Source organism: Peromyscus leucopus, chromosome 10 (assembly GCF_004664715.2).
Source record: "Peromyscus leucopus breed LL Stock chromosome 10, UCI_PerLeu_2.1, whole genome shotgun sequence".
Lineage (NCBI taxonomy): Eukaryota > Metazoa > Chordata > Mammalia > Rodentia > Cricetidae > Peromyscus > Peromyscus leucopus.
The window spans coordinates 80,348,630-80,368,518 of record NC_051071.1 but is presented as its reverse complement, the minus strand read 5'-3'; the positions used below and the strand labels follow the sequence as shown (position 1 = coordinate 80,368,518).

General features: G+C 37.4%; 1 protein-coding gene across 5 annotated transcripts in view; it reads left to right on the top strand.

The window, feature by feature from the left end:
- Nucleotides 1–9,448, top strand: part of Cnot6l (CCR4-NOT transcription complex subunit 6 like) — an 89,013-nt gene extending 79,565 nt beyond the window's left edge. For all 5 annotated transcript variants that reach the window (XM_028873137.2, XM_028873140.2, XM_028873135.2 and 2 more), the window contains exon 12: nucleotides 2,362–9,448. In XM_028873137.2, the coding sequence (XP_028728970.1) occupies nucleotides 2,362–2,574 (213 nt within the window). In that variant the 3' untranslated portion in view covers nucleotides 2,575–9,448. The remainder of the gene's footprint in view (nucleotides 1–2,361) is intronic.
- The last annotated feature ends 10,441 nt before the right edge of the window (nucleotides 9,449–19,889 follow it).

The following is a 19,889-nucleotide window of genomic DNA, read 5'->3' as shown; positions in this document are numbered from 1 at the left end:
CTAAAAAAGGAATTTTGTTAGGTTTTGTGGTTATTATTGATGTCATTTGAATTCTTAATGAACTTTCATTTGTTCACATTTCAGATATTAGTGATAATAGCCAGTATTTCTAAAATTTTTACTATGTGTCAGTCATTGTTGAAAGCACTTGGTATATATTAATACAGTTAATCTTCACTTGTTTACCACCACCTGTGCTTAGCAAGAATTTAAGCACCTAATATAGCTGAACTCACTTGGAATGAATTTATACAATATTCTGTCCAATTTTTCTTTGGATATCTTATTTATCTTATAATTTCCCAAGTTTCTTGTAGGGGTGGGGTCATAGGTTGTGTTTAATGTCAGTCTTATCCACGCAGTCACATTAGTATATTCCCAGGTCACCCATGGAGCAAGTGTGTAAAAGGAAAAGGAAGTCTTAACCATAAGGGAACCTGTTGTTCATGTTCAGGACAAGATCCTCCAAAAAGACTGATGATGACAGTGGCTCTCTGTGTTACTCACTTCCTTTTGTCCATTTTCTGATCATTTCATCCACTTGTAGTTCTTCTCTTTACCTGTTTGACTTTCTGTCATTTCTAGAATGAATTGTACATCTTGTTCTATCGTAAAATACATATATAGATGTAGAACATTGTTAGTATAGAAAGCGTAGAGAAATTATAGTATAATACAAAAGGAAAATTATTAAATAGGCTCGTTCACATCTTAAATAACCCTTTTCCTTTTTTGTTCTATTTTCTGTCTGTTTGTTTAGTTTTTTGAGACAGGTCTCTGTGTAGCCCTGGCTGACCTGTAGTTCACTATGTAGACCAGGCTGGCTCTGAACTCAGAGATCCACCTGCCTATGCCTCCTATGTGCTGGGATGAAAGATTAAAGGTGGGCACCACTATGCCCAGCCTCCTTTCTTAAATTTTGATGTTTGTCTACTTCTTTCCAAACAAAAGTATAAGGAAGAAAGAGCTGTATGTTGGTATTAGTCAGCTTTCATAGTTAGAAAACAGAAATAAAACTGCTTAGAAGTTAATGTTTTACTGTTAAATAACTATTTATTGGTAGCTTTTGTATTGTTTTATCACTCACTCATACATGGTGATGGGCAGTAAAACATTTAAGAACTAACTTTCTGGGGAGAAGTAAGCCTTGATTTGTAATGTTTTCTGTGGGTTGTATACTTTTCTAATTAACTTTTGTTCGCATTGTTGACAGTGGTACTATTAAAGTTGGCAATCTCCAGCTCTAGCCTATTACTGTTTTTGCAGTTGAAAGATATACTTCGATGTTTAGTGATAAGTAGTTTACTATAGTTTAAATCCTATCTTTATAATTATAATAATATATAAAACATTGTCAGCATATCCCAGAAAAAAAAACTGTAAATAAAAGTTTCCCAAAATAAGTGTTCAGTAATTAAATAGTTATTATTGTTGTCTTGGTCTGTGAGTAGGTTAAGAGAAAATTTTATTTCTTCCTTACTTTTTGAAAGTTTACTTTTTACTTGTCCATGAACTATAAATTAAAAAAAAATTGGCATATTAGTTTAAACCATCTACCTTGATCTTATGAATTGGTCTAAAATCACTTCAAAAAAAAAAAACAACAAAAAACGTTTCTTTAACAACATATCTTTCATGTAGCACGTACCTGTAATCCCGGCACTTGGGAGGGTGAGGAAGGAGGATCTTGAATTCAAACCTATCTGGGTTAGATAGCAAGTCCCCACTACATTAAAGGAATGGATGAATGAATTTCACGTGTAGAAATATTCCTTTCTACTTGAGTGTGGGCTCTCTTGATATATGTAAGCATTAGATGAGGTGAAATCTATGTACAGCCTAGGATAGTAGAGGCACATTAGTTTTGCTATGTACTAATCAAATGAGTCAAATGATCTAGCTCTGGGAAATGGAACAGGTGTTATATATACAGCTGCATGTCTTGCATGTGTCTGTTCCTGCTAATTGATACTTTGCTTCAGTGCCAGAATTTGTAGAAATGAGTATTTTAAACTAAGCAAATTAGGACAGTTAACTATATATAGTAGCTTGCATGTCTGTTAGATTTTACCAAATCAAGAAAGTCTGTTTAGCTTTTTAGTTTTTATCATTTATGTATAAATGTAAAACTTTATGATTCAGTAGGATTCTGTGTTTCTCTATTCAGCCACCTTTATTCATGTAATAACCTATTAAAGATTACAGCCTTGTTTAATCTACAATCAGGATAACAGGTACCAGGAATATAGGTTACTTAGTTATTTAGATTTTCCAAATTAAGGATTGTTCTTTTATGGAGTTTTTCTCTTTTTCTAAACATATTTTTCTTTCCCCTCCCCGTTATCCCTAATCTCTTTCCAGGGTGTGATTGACTACATTTTCTATTCCAAGACTCATATGAACGTGCTTGGTGTCCTGGGGCCTTTAGATCCTCAATGGCTGGTTGAGAACAACATCACTGGGTGTCCACACCCTCACATCCCTTCAGACCACTTCTCACTGTTAACACAACTTGAACTCCACCCTCCACTCCTGCCTCTTGTCAATGGTGTTCACTTGCCTAATCGGAGGTAGTGGAGTACAGCCCCGCCAAGACGGGGATCTATCGCTATGGACTTGTACAGTTGTAAATCAAAGTATGTAGGAGTGAAGTATGGCCATCCTTAAGCTGCTGCTTCAGGTTCCTTTCATTATGTGTTTGCTATAAGACTTTGTATGTTTTTGTGCATACTGATATCATTTGGCACTAGGGCTGGAACCAAAGTATTACCATCTGTCTCTATCCAAAAGTTTAATATATTTAAAATTGGATTTCTTCTCTTCCTATTATATTAGAAAACAGCATTCACAATTCATTAATTTGAGGCCCAACACCAGTGTTCTCTAAAAACAAATACATTCTTTGGAATAATTTCAAATAAGCCAACCATTTTTGTAAAAAGTAATTTTTACAAACTCCAAATACAAGATTTTCAATTGAATGATGGCATGCCTTATAGGAAAAACTTTGAGTTTCTGTTTCCCTTCATAACAAACTGATTTTTGGCTCCCAAGTCATTTGCACATTTACAAAGCACTTAAATTTGCTTGATTTGTACATTAAATGTGATATAGCCACTAGCCATAATAAGATAATTTGAAAAATGAAAATAATTGCACAACATGCTTTCAAAATCAAGCATAGTATGTGACAGTTTGTTGGCCAAATGCTGGTTGTTTTGTTTGAGGAATCCCCCTTTTTTTCTTTTCTTTTTCTCTTTTCTCTCTTGGTCTGCCTATTAGTTGTAATCTTTTTAGAAGTATTAACTCTAAGTCCATCTCTCCAGTTCATTTATAGGAAAGTAGCAGATATATACTGCCATACATCTTGAAAGTAGAACTTGGTATTTTTAGGATGCCCACAAAATTAGTGTCTGGTATTTTTCATTTTTCATGTCCACTCTTCTTTTCTGTCTGGTTGTATTGGGGAAAAAAAAAAAAAAAGATAAGATCCATATTGTCTTTACCACTACAGTTTAATGTTCAAAGAAAATTGTTGAATGAAAAGCCCCTGGTCAAAGTTTGAAAAAGGGAAAGCCATATACTATTACACATATTTTCCAAAGTAAGTTAAATGGCTGTTTTGTTTGTTTGTTTGTTTGTTTTTTTGTTTGTTTGTTTGAGGTAAAAATAGAGAGGATTTTGAGGAGAAGACAGACTTGGGGAAGTAGTTGAAAACTTTGGATCATTTTTTTTCTGACTCTAGCTGCCAAATGGCCATCATATGCTTTTAATCTTTGTTGCCATATCCGTCTAGATTTGAATTAAGCTACTAGTTTATTCCCAAAGTTGGATGCCTCTAGATGTATTGGAAACCAACCCCCCCCCTTTGTTGTTGGCCAAGAGGGGCCACTTGAAAGTCTGACTTGAGAGGCAGAGAGCATAAATACCATTTTGTGGGGAGAAAATTAGTTGGCTGCTTGATGTTAATAATGGCACAGTAACATTGGAAAAGGTTGTGTCTGTGTTTTTAAGTTTTTCTTTATTCTGCTTTTTTGCTGCTATAAGAGTTTTCTGAAATTTATATTTTAAACTTTTCATGCACTTTACTGTTTCTAGTATCAAAATGTGATATTTTTAATAAACAAGAAATTTTCCATTATGTGAATGAAATTTTAAAAGAAAATAGCCTATATTTGTGTCTCACTAATATATAAAGTACAAGTCAAATTTAAATTATTTAATTAGTTATAAATATATACAAATTGTCTCCTCTTTCAAACCTGACATCTTAGGCTGTTTTATTAGTGTTAAATGATACATTTCCTGTGGCTATTTTATACTAATTTCTTCCATAGTTTACTGATCAGGCTATATAAAATAATATTTCCCCAAAGGGTAATTTTAGTGGGATGAGGGTGGTGGGATGATATAATATCACACAGGATTGCATCCAGAAGAGCTCTGTAAAGCCTAAACTCCCTTTTAAAAGTGCCTAGTGACAGAGGCGTTGTCATCTATTGTAATTGGAATGTCACTGTAGTTCAGCAAAGTTTGATGTAAATAAAATATTCTTTTAAAAATGTTAAAGTACCTGAATAAACAAATAAGCAGAAGAAACCCTTAATGACAGATTTTCCTCAGTGTTCAGGTATCCCTTCTTATATACCTCAAGCATCCAACATCTAGCCATGCAAATTGATTATCTGAAGCATAGTACTGGAAAGTAGAATAGCATGAAAAACTTAATTTTGTGGACATTACCTTTTTTTTGTAATCAGCTACTTACTGTATGTTTAATTTAGATCTTTTGTTTTGGGTGGGTTTTCTGCTCTGGAGGTATATGCACTAACAGAACATTCTTCTTCTTTCATAGACGCATGTTTATTAGCAATGTGAGCAATATTTCCTACCATACTTCACTCCCGATATTTTTTGAGATGTTTGTATAAATGAAATTTAAAGTTCACTTATGATTGTATATGAACCACAGAGGAGCCCATTTATTAATAAAAAAATCTTTTTTAATAGTTAAATGTAGAGGGGAAAATAAAAAAATTGGGAAACATTGTAAACAGCTTAAGTTTATTTTGTGTATGATCAAGGCACTCTGTTGCAAGAAGGTGTGTAATTGGGTCTCTCTGCTTCCAAATGCACTCTTTCAAACCATTCATTATCCTGTGTATTTTAATGTGGTTTTCGTAAATGTTGGTAAAGTAGATGATTGTGTTTTGTTTTGGGTGGCACACACCTAGGGCATGGTAACCCAGCTTTCATGTGCACGGTTTCCCTTTAGCCTCTTGCCCAGATTTCACACACTGTTTCCCTTTGTAAAAGGAGTGGTATCTTGTTTTGAGCTGCCAGTTCAGATGATCAGAAATGCTGCTGTCCTCAGCATTGTCTTGTTAAATGCATGCCATTTGGAACTTTGGCAGTGAGAAGCCCAAAGGACAAGGTGAATGACATGGTATATATTCAATGAAGTGAGTCATGTGTGCTCATATACTTTCTAGTTCTCAGAATAAGTGAATAAGCTTTATGCCGTTGGGCTGCTGCATATTTTATGTGATGATAAAAGAAAATTTGGGCATTTTTAGATTGTGCTATGTATTTTTTTAACTGTTAAATATGATTTCTGGTAATTTTCTTAAGAACTGGAGTGTTAGGTTTATTAAAACGGTGTTGTTTGAGGAAGGGGAAACTGCACTGTTTGCCATCGTAACAGTCATACAAGTGCATGTCAAGTCACCCACTGTCAAGCATCAGTATCCTCCTCATAGCTTTACACACTTTGATGGGGAATATTGCAGCATCCTCAGGACTGACATCTGGAAAAGGCTCAAATCCACTTACTGCTCCTTGCTTGTTGACTTTGTTTTTACAATATTGTGCCTGGTGTCAACTTTTAAGCAACAGCACTGCCTAAAAGCAAGCAGAGAACAGAATCCCAGCACCATTCTGTAGGCAACTTTTTAGAATTCAGATACAGTAGATCTGTTCAAGATTTGTGATGTTTTATGTAAAAAAATTTTGTACAACATAGCTGAATATTTTTGTTTGATTTATTTGATGTAAGGCGTGTGAACATTCATTTGAATATCACATGTTAAAGTCAGGTATGGCACAATGGGTTCTGAGACCAGCTTCCCCCACCCTCCCATTTGCCTTGTTCCAATCTTTATTTTCAAATTACGTTTCTGATAGTCATAGGCAGATACTTAATTTTACTAATAAGCATCCTGTGTGAATGTATTTTAAAAGCCACTGTGTTTTAGTGTTATATTTTGTGGAAATACAAAACATCCTTTTTTTTTTTTTTTCTTAAAGTCATATATCACTGAGAAGGGAGAAAGTTGAAAACTAAGACTCATATCACTTGAATCTGTGGCAGATTATGTTAAAATTGAGGGTGTGGCACATTAAACCTAGAACATGGACAAAACTGTGCTCCGTTTAAAAATTCTGTCTCCTGAGTATGTCTTGTCAGTAGGTGAATTTTAAGTCTGTATTGTGTTTCTAAGGTGTCATAAAAATGACAGGTCCCACCTGTACACTCAGTAGCAGATAGCAGAGGGAGGGGGACACAGGAGAAATAGATTGAGCACGTGCATTGAAGGAGCCAGGAGCATAGAGCTTCATTTCTAATGCAAAAGTAGACTTCCTGGTGTTAAAAATGGACTTTGTTTTAATACTGATTTAAAATTTAATCTTTTATATTCTGAGCTTCTGAAATATCTTTAATAGTTTTGCAAAGTATACTAACTGGTTGGTAGCGTCAGCTACAAAAAAACAAATTGTATTACAATATGGTCCTGTAGCAAGCAAAATCTCTTTGTCACATGTTCAAAGTAACAAACGTTTTGACTGAAATGTGAACTGTCATGTTTGTAAGGTTTTTTTCTTCCCTATCCCCATAAAACCCAAAGTAACTCTTTTCTGATGTGTTCAAAGATTTGTTTACCGACTTTCCATTTGGTTTGTATCATATTTGTACAACTTTTGTCTATTAGAAGTAGATAAATTAAGTAGAGAAGTTAGACTTATTTTTCTAAATCAGAAACTTCAACTGAAGTTTTGAGTTTGTAGACAGAACATTTATGTTTCTGATTGCTCTGTATGATTTTAATTCTATAATTAATTCCCAAATTTATGTTCAAACACAAGTAAATGCTACTACATCTTTAACCCGCTCATTTACCAAAGTTATAGCCTGTTTAAGAACAGGATGACAAGAGCATCTTTCATAATTATCACCTAAATGCTTAAAAGATAAAACCCTTGATGTTCTGAGCAAGAGCCACAGGAAGAGGAGAATGGGAAGGGAAGCAGAAGAAAGGTGGGGACCTGTCAGGACGATGATAAGGAAGAACTGGGGACCTGTCAGGATGATGATAAGGAAGAATGTGTACTACTTACTTAACTAAATGCATTCATGTAAATGTCTCAGGTAAAGGCCTGTAGGAAGAAACAGCTTCCCGGAAAGTTTTATTAATATAATTATTTCTTTTAGCATAAGTTTGGTTTATGGTAGACTTGGTTTATTCTTGGATCCAGAGGAGAAACTGAAGTACTTTTTAGTAAGATGCCTTTCAAAGGATATGAATTAAGGGCATGCCTATTAAATGTTGGTATTTATGGCACAGCCTATAAAATGAATAGCACTGAACCGAAATTAGAAGTATGCCATCAGAAATCATATGCCTCTTGGCATGGTGTATTCACATTTCAGAAGGTTCATTTGGCACCTGTTACTGGTTATTTTCATCAGCAAGTTCCCTGAATTTGTTTAATTTCCCTGTTTGTATATCTGTCACTTCTAAAAGCATAGGAGTCATGGTAGTAGCCCTCTGAAGAATGATCCTTTCTTGTACATTATTTCAGAGCACAGACATACTTTCTTAGCTATCAGTTATTCAGTGTACCACATAGGTTTAATTTGTGTGTAGTTACTTGAACTCAGAATATTGGCTCAGCATTGGTGTGCCAAACAATGGCTTTGCTTTTTACCAGACAGACTTAGTGTCCTGCTGCTGTTTCGACTTTAATGCGGTAAGTGATGCAGTGTTTGGGTTGCTCTCTATCCAGAAACTACTGCCCTTTCTCTGTGCTTAATTTGCTAAAAAAGTATATTCCCTTACCTGTGAAATTCCTGAGCGGTGCTCTGCCGACTTTTGAGAGGGGTTTGGATGGCTGTTACTGCACACTGGATCTGGAATTGTTCAGTGTTGAATGGCAGATTTCTTAAACACCAGCAGCACTGAGAAGTGCACTACGGGCATTCATACAGTTGTCCAAATGCAAGCAGTTCTTTCATCCAGGAGAAGCTGAGGTGTCGGATTCAATAGGAATACTTGGAGTATTTCAAGGAGGGAAAAATGCTTAACTCTGTTGTCTCTGAAGTGGGGTAGTACTTTTTCTTTCTTTTTTCTTTTCTTTTTTTCTCTTTTGTTTCTAAAGAGAAAAATATATACTTTTTTTTCTCTTTTAAAAGGCCAGGTTGTGTGATTATATTCATCAGAGATTAAGTTGTATCTTATTTTAAACTGTATAAGTGCCAAGTAATTGTTCACGAACTTTCTACCTTTCCATTCAGTTTACTGTTTGACTAGGGAAGGGATTATTTATTTTTATTTCCTGGCATTAAGTTGACTAATTTATTATTTTGCATACACTTGAGTTATTCTGTGGCATATTTGTGTTTTTGTAACTATTACAATGGTCTAAAAGCAAAGCACATGATACTAAAACTAAAAAAGGTGTTTTAGTAATTTCCCCATAATACTTGGTAATTTCTATTAATATCATTCTAAGCAAATTTCTACTGTTTTAGGTTGTGTATTTATTTTTTATTTTTAATCCTAAGAAAAAGCCGAGCACTAAATCAATGTATTCTGATAATCACTTACAATATAAGCTTTTCTCTTTTTCTTTATTAGAGAATTCAATGAAGTGCCATGTAATTGTAGCTTACTAATAATTAATGTTTAATAGACTGGTTCTGTGGTATTCTAGACATTTAATTCTTGTCATCGCTGGAGAAGATGGTTCTACTCTCATTCTCTCTGATAAAATCACCAGCTGCTTTATTTTTCTATTTATTAAACAGTTGATAAGGTTTGGATCTTGACCGAACTGCTCAGCTGAGATGTTTTTCATAGTAGACACTATAGATGATGTGTGTGGAAAAGGACACAGTTGAGTGGTGGCATTCTTTTTCATTAATGTGAATATTGACTAAACAAAGCAGTCCTGCCTTTTAAATCTTGTGGCAGCTCAGAAGGGAGGTGCTTAAGAACCTTAACTATTATGTCAGATGACAAACTATTTTTTTTCCATTTTGGAGATGGGTACTGCTCACACATGATGTATAGGGCTAAATATATGCTTGTTTCCCTGCACCTGTGTACTCTCCCCTTCTCTCCCACTTTTCCTTTCCCTGTAGGCAATAAATGGCCATTTTGCAAGCATACTTTTGTCTTGGTTTTTGATTATTTGTGCAATGCTAAGTTCCTGGTTTGGGGTGGGTACTTCTCTTGTAAAGCAGACTAGGAAACCAAGGTGATATAGATAAAACAATTACAAATTCATGCTTGAGTATTTTTGTTTTGTTATTTGGTAAAAAAAAATACTTATGGATTTCAAATACAGTAGATTTTGAAGTTACATAATGTGCTTTGCCAGAAGAAATCAAGCAGAGGGACTTAACTTGTGTCACTGTGGGTATGTGTAAAAGGGTATGTGATGCGCCATGCTGCAGTTTCTTACCTTGGTGCCTTGGTGATCCTGGAAATTTTTGCTGAGATGAAACTTCTCATCCTATGTCCTTGAGTGCCTGGTGAACAGAAGTCTTCTGCTGAACTTTAGGAATGCATTATGAATATGAAGCAACTGCTAAATCTTAGTGTCTTTAGTCTGACCTATGTGACAACCATCAGACAAATAACCCGAGTTAAATTGAACTGAACAAGCTTGATAGGTTAGACCTGCCAAGGCCCAGAGTAAATTCATTCAGTGTTTATATATCTTTGATGAACAAGATATTCCAGGGGATATAAAGATGGTAGTTTCCTTGTCCTACAAGAAATAATTTCCCAAATATTCTACTTATGACACAAGAAGATACTCAAATGTTTTAGTATGAAAATAATTGTAAATCTTAGAATCTAGGAAAGAAAATCAAGAGAGGTCATAAAGTAAAATAATTAGAAATTCAAGGAACTTTGGATATATTCAACTGAAAACTGATTTTCAGATATATGAGTCAGATTCAGAGAGGAAATTGAAGTAAGTAACCAGCTTAGTACTTGAAAGGACACTTGAGATTATTTTGGAACAGATTGCTGGCATCTAAAGAAATCCCTAGGCTACAGAGCTTAGTGCCTGCTTACTTGGCATTTAAAGATCACAAGCCTGTGATTGACCCTGAGGCTCTTCCCAGAAGCCATTATGTTGGACAGCCTTTAAGAAGTCCTTTATGAAGTGGGTTTCAAAGTGACTGCCTTAAGAAGCTCTTAAGATAGGACATTGGAATCATTCACTGTGTGTTTGTGTACTTGTGGCCCTGGGCAAGACAGCCTTATTAAAAAAGTCGAGGTAGTAATCTTAAGTTTTCATGAGTTAGTCCAGTGTACTGGGGGTCCAAACTCAGTTCTTGTTCTTATATAGCAAGCACTTTCACAATTGAGCCATCATTCCAGCACCTGACCCATTTCTCTAACAACTGGACCAGGACGAAGCTTTGGACAAAGTAGTAAACGGTGTGTTAAGTGATCTAAGAACACTAGAGACCCGGAAAGAATGAAATTGGGGAAAACGAAGCAAAGCAGTGGGGGCATTTTGGAACTCATCTCTGTGGGCAACAGTACAATAAACCTTGCTAGAACTCTGCGGAACTGGATAAATTTCTTCTTAGCACTGTCTTTAAGAGTAATGGGAAAGAACTTACTTGTGAACCCCATCTACATGACATGCAGAATTACTCTGGGTTTCAGTTGCTCTGTCTGTGTTTGTGTGTGCATCACTTTCACTTGTCTCAGTGATTACAGAGAAATGGAGTTGGGGTGCTGAAAATGGAACTGTGGCCGAGGCAACATAAAAAATAAAGTTATGGTGTGAGGCTGAGCACAAGTGGAATCTACCCTTGAGAAGTTGGGGCCCATTGTCCACTCTTTGTCTATCTCAGAAGATGTGTTAGTACTACCGCTAGTACTCTGCTAAAACATTTGCCTTCATTCACAAGAAAGGATCACCGTATCAGTTAAGGCACAGTGACTTAGGCCCTCTAGTCCGTTTGAACATGTTTATTCAGTTCCTAAAATGTTAGCCTGGCTCTTAAAATGTTTTGACTGCATCAACTATTTTCTTTGGTAGGTAGAGACTATTAATAACATTCCTTTGTTCAGACTGTGTGGTGATGGCACTCTAGTTTCAGGTCTTCAGTGAGAAGAGGTAAAGGGAAACAAGCATAACTCCGAGTCATCTGCTACCAGGAAGAACTTTATGGGTTATTACTTCTTTTCCTCTAGCAAGAGATAATGCTTTGAGGGTTAGGGACAGTTAGGATTCAGGTTTCTCCGCCTGTCACAACCAAATGTTCCCATCTAGACTTTAGGGTTTCCTGCAGTACCTTGAAATTGAAGGCAGTGTTTGTTGTGGGTGTTCCTACTGTGTAATTTCTGAGTTTAATCTGTAATGTCATTTGTCCTGAAATAATAACTACTGGGATAGTGGTCTTTTACACTGTCTTTGTATGCATTCTGACTTTAACAATATGCCTTGACTTATAACTGGCTGCTCTGGGTCTTTTGAGGTCCCTCCCCCAAGTTTTCTGAAGTTAACTTTGAAAACTGCACAGCCTCATGATCTCCCACCCCCCGCCCTGTGCTGTTTAAATGCTACTACTTCCCAAATAAACCAGTGCTTCCTTTCCACTTCATTTCAAACCCATCACCGGTGAGAGTACCTGTAATCTTCAGCCATATAGACTGGCGAGATCCAGGTCAAGAATTCAATCTTGAGCCTTTTTTTTTTTTTTTAAGCTATTTCTGGTATATTAGCTTAGTTTTCAACAAATATCAGAGCCTGAGGGATCATCTTTTCAAATAGTATATTTTAGCTTGTGATTGTAAAAAACCAGGTTGGGTACTGGGAAGTGTCACATAGCAAAGAAAGGAAAAAAATTGCAAATGCATTATTGAGCTAATCACCTCTATGTAACTGAGGTTTGAACCTATCTGGAACCTTCTGAGGAACCATGTAGAAGGTAGCCAATGGCTCCTGTACTTCATTGGTCAAAAGTTGCTTTTTCTTTTCTTTTTTTTTTTTTTAGAGGTTAACACCTTCACAGATGAAAGTTTAACTTTTATAATTTTGATTGAATAAAGATTTAAATTTTCTATTGAAGCAAATCAAGGGAATACACTTAATTACAACAACAAATGATAAGATGATAAGTGGTTTTTTTTTTTTGTTTTTTTTTTTTTTACTGAAATCAAGCACAGTCCCACGTATTCTAAAGCATTATCTTATATACTGCTATCCCCTATTTGTAGATCATGGTAAATATACAGTTTGCTGTTAAAGAACGTACAGTGTACCATACACTTTATACTTAATATGTTGGCTCATTCAATTCTCAAAAAACCCAGTTGATCTTCCAAATGAAACTGAATTCTGATCTTAGGGATAGGTAAGTGAAGGAAAGGGCTGTGAAGCACATGAAGACAGTCAAGAGGCCTTCTTACTGGGCCATGGAGTCTGCACAACTCTTGCATTAATGGTTCAGCTGCAGCTGCCCAATTCTTCAATGTCAAGTGACTGAAGCAATGCTCTAGTCTTGATTGTCTCCTCTGGGAGTGTAGGAAGCTGGTGGCTGGCAGCTCCTCTCCTGAAGAGGGAGAGGTGCCTTGCTCAAGATCATGACCTACTAGAGAGTGGTTACTTACAACCAGTGCCTGGCAAAACATGGAGTTAAGGCTTAGCTCCTTTGTGTCAATGTGTAGGCAATTCTGAAGGCCCCAAAGCTTCCTGTAGGCTTTTATGGCAGTATTGTTTTCTCAAATCTGATCTTGAGAATTATAATACTCAATGTCAGTCTCCATCTCAAAATTGGTTTACTGGAGAATCCATCCCATGGCAAGGAGGAAGAGGTTCCATATCAGGTCATTGGATTATCAAAAGTCTTACTATAGAAAGCCACAAAACTTGACATGTAAGATAAATTCTGTTTTAGTTGTCAAGTGCTATGATAAGATATGATCAAGGTAACTTAAGAAAGCATTTAATTTTGGGGCTCACAGTTCCATGCATGACCACCATAACAGGGAACATGGTAGCAGGCAGGCAAGCATGATGCTAGAGCAGTAGCTGAGGGTTTGCATCTGATCTATGAGCATGAGACACGGGGGAGAGCTAACTAGGAAGAGTGTAGGCTTTTGAAACTTCAAGCTCACCTCCAACAAGGCCACACCTCCTAATCCTTCCCAAATAGTTCCACCAACTATGGACCAAGCATTCAAATATATGAACCTATGGGAGACATTCTCAATAAAACCACTGTGTATATGTAGCTCATAAATACGTAAGTAAAAATATGTTGGCCTTGTTGAAAGGCCAGTGTAAACTAATTTTTAGAGATTTGTGGTCTCTCTTTGCAGATAATCTACAGTAAGTGGTTAGCAATTATCACTCAGGATTATATAATGCATGGAGTCATAAGATGATAAGGAAACATTCAAACAGAGAAACTAACAGGATAGTATCATTTTTAGATATTTATTTTTATGTGCATGGATGTTTTGCCTGTCTATATGACTATGCACTATGTATGTGCAGTACCCACAGAGAAGGGTGTTCAGTACCCACAGAGAAGGGTGTTGGATCCTCTAGAACTGGGATTAAAGATGGTTGTGAGCTACCATGTGGGTGCTAGGAATTGAACTTGGGTCCTTTGGGAGAACACTCAGTGCTCTTAACTGCTGAGCCATCTCTCCAATAAACTGGAAATTGGGAAGAGCATTATCAGATCTGAGAAGCTGAATTTTACCTTGAACCATGCAACTAGAACCATGGCAGAATCTTCCCAGACTGAGGACTGTCTATGGGATTTGACATCTTAGAGAAGACCCAGAGCTAACTGGAAATGATACCCAAGGCACTAAAGAACAAGAAAAATGTGCTAGCTTTCCTCCCCTTTAGTTTTCTTCCATGTCTCCCAGTGGCTTATCCTAGCCAGAAGTTATCAGCAAAGAAGGCTGAAAAAGGTTTTGTCCTTAATCCTTTGAGAACAAAGGATTGGTGGGGCATGTATGTGAAAGCAAGCAAGCAAATAATTGCACATATGAGTATAAAAACATTAACATCCATCCTCACAATCCCATCATTGTAACTTTAATACAATCATAATTCAATGCTGCTATGTAATAGGATACAATTACCCTTTATGTAAACATGCTCCCCTTGCTGATACACTTAATAGAGCCATCTGTCACTTAATGATGGAGATAAGTTCTGACATATGTGTCCTTGGGTGAAGGTGAATTTGTCATGTAATTGCACAAGCGTAGCTCACTATGGAATACTGTCCTGTGTGCCCACGGTTGTATAAACTGTAGTTGTCCGAAACCTTGTTCTGCAGTGCATGACTCCTTGACTGAAGAGTATTCTTCCCTTCCAGCTAAGCATACAGTTGGAGTAGCTAAACAGATCATGACTCCTCAGTAAACTGTTATCTAAGATTCTCCAGAGCCCTTTTTGCTGTGCTGTGCAATACAGTTCCACTGGCTTATGTGAAAATTATGTACTTGAGTTGACAGGAAACAAAAGACATTGATTGTGGGGGACCAGCCCCCTCCTTTTACAGGGTTCCTATGAGGAGGAGAGAGGAATAAGGAACTTATAAAGAGAATGATAGGCCTAGCCAATAAGAGGAAAGACAGAAACAGGGTAGCTTCGGGAGGACCTGGGTCAATACACAACAGCCCAGAACTTTATTCAAAAGGGCTTTGTATAGCAGTGCCAAGGGGCGAGGCAAAAGACCTCCCCCTAGCTAGATACAGCCAAGTGTAGACCCTTACAAACACCTGTACCCAGGCCCGTGGTCCAGTCATCCTCTTACACACTCCTGATGAGTAAAGCAAGCTCAGCTCTCACTAGGAAACCTCTGTGGGCTCCCACAATTGATGTAGGCCATGATTTTAGTACACCAAAGGCACAGGTAACAAAAGTAAAAGTAGACACATGTAGTTCTTGTCAAACTGAGAAGCTTTGCACGGTAAGAGAAACTGGAGAATTAAGAAACGACGGGCTGTTCAGGTGGCTCAGCTGGTAAAGGTGCTTGCTCTGTGTGCATGCCTAGTCCTCTGAATCCTTTCCACCCTCACACAGATGGAAAGAGAACTGAACCCATAAGTTTGTCCTCTGACCGCACGCACACACACACACACACATACACACACACACACACACACACACACACACACACATTGTGCATACACACATAATAAATTTTTAAAAAGTTAAATATAGCAGGGTGGCAGTGGCTCATGCCATTAATCCCAGCACTCGGGAGACAGAGCCAGGCAGATCTCAAAAAGATATAACCTACAGAATGAGATAATATTTTCAAGTTATTCATCAGAAAGGATGGATATCTAGAATATATAAGAACTCAGTCCCTCAAGAACCAATTAAAAATGAACTAATGAACTAGATAGTTCTCAAAAGAAGACATACAAATAGATTCAACAGATACATGAAAAATGCAAAGTCCCACCAATTGCAAAGCTATTGGGTTCTAAGGAATTGCAGATCAAACCCATGGTGAGCATATCATCACAGTTGGAGCAGGTGTCAACCAAAGGAAATAAATCTAGGGAGAGGAGGCCAAGGAGTGGTGATGGCTGACTCATAGTAGATTTGTTTTATCCTGTTGAGAATTCTCTACATTGATTGACAGAGTGGCTGCACCAGTTTGCAATCCCAGCAGTGAATGAGGGTTCCCCTTTCCCCTGGAAACCCCTAGCATTTGTTGCTGGCTGTTTTGTTGATTTTTGCCACTTTGACTTGGGTAAGATGAAATAAAGTTGTGTTGATTTGCATTTACCTAATTGCTAGAGTTGAGCTTTTTAAAAAGATATTTCTTAGTTTCCTCTCCCTCCTCCTCCCCCTCCTCCTTCTCCTCCTCCTCCTTCTCCTCCTTCTTCTCCTTCTCCTCCTCCTTCTCCTCCTCCTCCTCCTCCTCCTCCTCCTCCTTCTTTCTTTTTTCTTCTTCTTAACTCTCTACTCAAGTGCCAGGCCCATTTTTTAAATTTTTTTATTTTTTATTTTATTTATTTATTTATTTTTAGTTCTTTGTGTGTTCTGGATATTTAACCTCTGTCAGATATGTAGCTGGAAGCTTCTCTCTCGCTCTGTGGGCTTCCTCTTCACCTGGCAGACTGTTTCTTTAGCCGTACAGAAGAAGCTTTTTAGTTTTATGGAGTCCACTTGTCAATTGTCCTAAATTCTTGGGAGTCCTATTCAGGAAGTCCTTTTCTACACCTATATCCTATAGGATACTGCCAGTGTTTTCTAGAAGTCTCTGTTTTGTTTAGGTTTAGGTCTTTGATCTATGTGGAGTTAGTTTTGTGTAAGGTGATAGATTTGGGTCTAATTTCTTCTGCATGTGGACATCCAGTCTTCCCAGCACCATTTCTTGGTAATACTTTTTTTTCAGCATATGTTTTTAGCATCTCTGTCAAATATTAAGTGGATGAAGTTTATGTGCTCATGTTTGGATCTTCTTCAATTTTGTTCCAATGGTTTATATGTTTTTTTTTGTGCCAATACCATGTTGTTTTTATTACTTTGGCTCTGTAATACATCTTAAGATCTGGAATTGTAATTCCTCCAGTGTTCCCTCCATACCCACTTAGGATTTCTGTGTTCTTTTGTTGTTTCATATGAATTTTACAATAGTTTTGATAGGATTGCATTCAATCTGTAAATAGATTTTGGTGAAGTGGTCGTTTTCATGATGTTAATTCTACCAGTTCATGAACATGTCTTTCCATTTTCTAGGGTCCTTCTCTATCTCTTTCTTGAGAAGTTTAAAGTTTTCATTGCAGGAGTCACTTCCTTAGGTTTATTCCTAGATAAACCTAGTTTTATTTTCTTGGAGGCTATTGTGAATGAAAGTGTGTCCATAATCTGTATGTTTGTTGGTGGTGTATAGTAAAGGTATTGATTTGTGCAAGTTGATTCTGTATCCTGCCACATTGTTGAATTTGTTCTTAGGATCTCTATAGTATAGCATCAATTAGTTGTAATTATTGATAGTTTGACTTCTTTCGTTATTTGTATCTTTTTTTTTCTCTTGCTTTGTTGCTCTAGCTAGTATTTTGAGCACAGTGTTGAAGAGGAGGGCATAGTGGACATCCCTGTTTCATATCTGACTTCAGTGGGATTGCTTCAAGCTTTTCTCCATTTAGGATGACATTGGCTATGGGTTCCTTATATATAGTTTTTACTGTGTTGACACATGGTCCCTCTAGCCCTGTATTCTTTAAGACTTTTTCCATGAAGGCATGTTGGATTTTGTAAAAGGCTTATCTGCATCTATTGAGATGATCATGTGATTTTTCTGTGTATTTATGGTAGTTTAAACATTTATTGACTTGCATATATTGATCAATTCTTGCATTTCAGGAATATATTTTCATGCTTATTAAAGCATTATTCATAATAACCAAAATACAGAATCACTTTGATGCTTTTCAGTGGGTGAGTGATAAACTGTGGTGTATATTCACAATAGAATATTATTCTTCCATAAAAAAAATAAATGAAATCCTATCATTTGCAGCAAGGTACACAGAACTGCAAGTTATTATTTTAAGTAAAATAAGACAGAAATTCACAAGTGTGTGCTCACACTCATGTATAGGAAGGAACTAGTAAATCGGTTTCAATTAAAACATGGAATGGAATAGTGATTTCTGGAGACTGGCAGCACAATGGGAAGGGGACATAAAAGTTGTGTAAAAGCAAACCAGAAAAATTTCTTGTGCTCTTTTCCCCTGCACCACAGTAGGGTAACTATTTGGCTAAAACAATATCTGATGTATTTCAAAAGGACTTGAAGAGTATAAAATTTCCAGCACATAAAAAGGATTGAGGTCTGTTGGCTTCCTAGATGTTTATATTTACATCTGTAGATCGGTGCTGCTGTTGACTTCCAAGAAGTTTCTCATGGCATGGTCATTGATGACTGTAGAGACTCAGCAGATCAAAATGCTGAGAATAAGTGTTGATGACCAGACCGAATTAAGACATCTGCATCACTCTCTTCAAGGCTCAAGAACACCACAGAAGGGCCAAAAGGAATGTATGAAGCAGAGGAAGGGACGAGCATCATGGGATGTTGTTGTGTTGTGCATGGCATCCTCATCACACTTTTGAACTCAAAGCAACTGTGACTATCTCCACAAGATTAGGCCTGTGAACCATCATGAGTGTGTGTGGAGGACTTGCCAGGCCCCACCAAACTGTGAGTTTGGTCAAAGAAGCTTCTCTTTGGAGTGGTTGCCATTAACATAACTGGTCAAAGTTTTGAGAATAAATTACTTCTGAATTCCAAGCTATTAAAGGGGACCTCCACATTGCCCCTTCCAAGCCTGAGGGACAGAGTCAAAGAACATGAAAAAGGAAGTGTTGTAAAAACACTGACATGGCTCTTATACACTTGAACGCACAATCACTGTGCACAGTCTATACAAGATTAGACTCCTCAACAGTCAACACCCTGTCGTGGAAGTGGGGAGGGGCTCCTGGGGGCTCCACTTCTTCTTCTGATTTATAAACAGTTAATGGTTGTTAGGGGGGTGAGAGACATTTTCTTCTGCAGCGTAGCCACCGGTAGGGTACCCACGGTCCCATAAACACAACCATGGTAAACTCATTGGTCACACACCCACACAAAGACAGGAAAGTAAGAGAGCTATTTAGAAATAAGAAGGGATTAACAAGTGAGAGGAAGATAAGGGAAGGTAATGGGGACTAAATATGATTAAAATATAACCGTGTGTGTCTCTCTGTGTGTGTGTGTCTGTCTGTGTTTGTGTGTGTATGTATAATTAGTGTATACTAACTGAAACACTTCAAAAAGCTCATGGCCTGAGGCTTACCTTTTTCCTTGTGTAGTCTTCAGAGCAGTCGGTTTACCTTATGTGGTCACTCATCCATATCAAGCATAATTGCTGTCATAATGGTCAGTGGAGTGGTGACTTCACCAAAGCCTTGCCTTCTCAGGCATGTACCATGTCTCGGGAAACCACAGCTTACTGTTTCAACAGCTAAGGTACCCCTGCATGCCATGAGTTGTTGTTCTACTTCTCGCCTTTAAGGTCTTACCACACTCCAAAGGATGATAACACTACTATCTTAGGACTCCAGGTCGAATGTTTCCTTGGACCATTCCTGGTATGAAGAGCTGTATCAGTAAGAAGATTACCAGAAAAGGAGAAGGACCGTACGGAATGCAGAGGACGTGTGATGCAGGGGACTGGTGGGAGTCAATGCTGAGAGGCCACGTGAGATGATACTGGTGGGATTTGAAATGAAGAAAATAGGAAACCGCTACCATTGTTTGAGCTGATGGGTGAAGGGCAGGATGGAGTTTTCCAGAGTTCAAAAACTTAGTCATCTAGTAGGAGCTAGAAGCCTGTTAGCCAGTCTGCTGTGAGATACAGGAGAACATAGAATTATCTCCTGGGATCTGCTGTTAACAGAGGAAGTAGCCATGTCAGATATGCCATGAAAGCAAAGAAATACTCTGGCCTTCTATCTTCTCCCGCCCATGCAACCCAGGAAGCCTTCACATCTGCCAAACCCACTTACAAGTCCTTTGTCAAAGGAGCTTGGGGAAGGTAGAT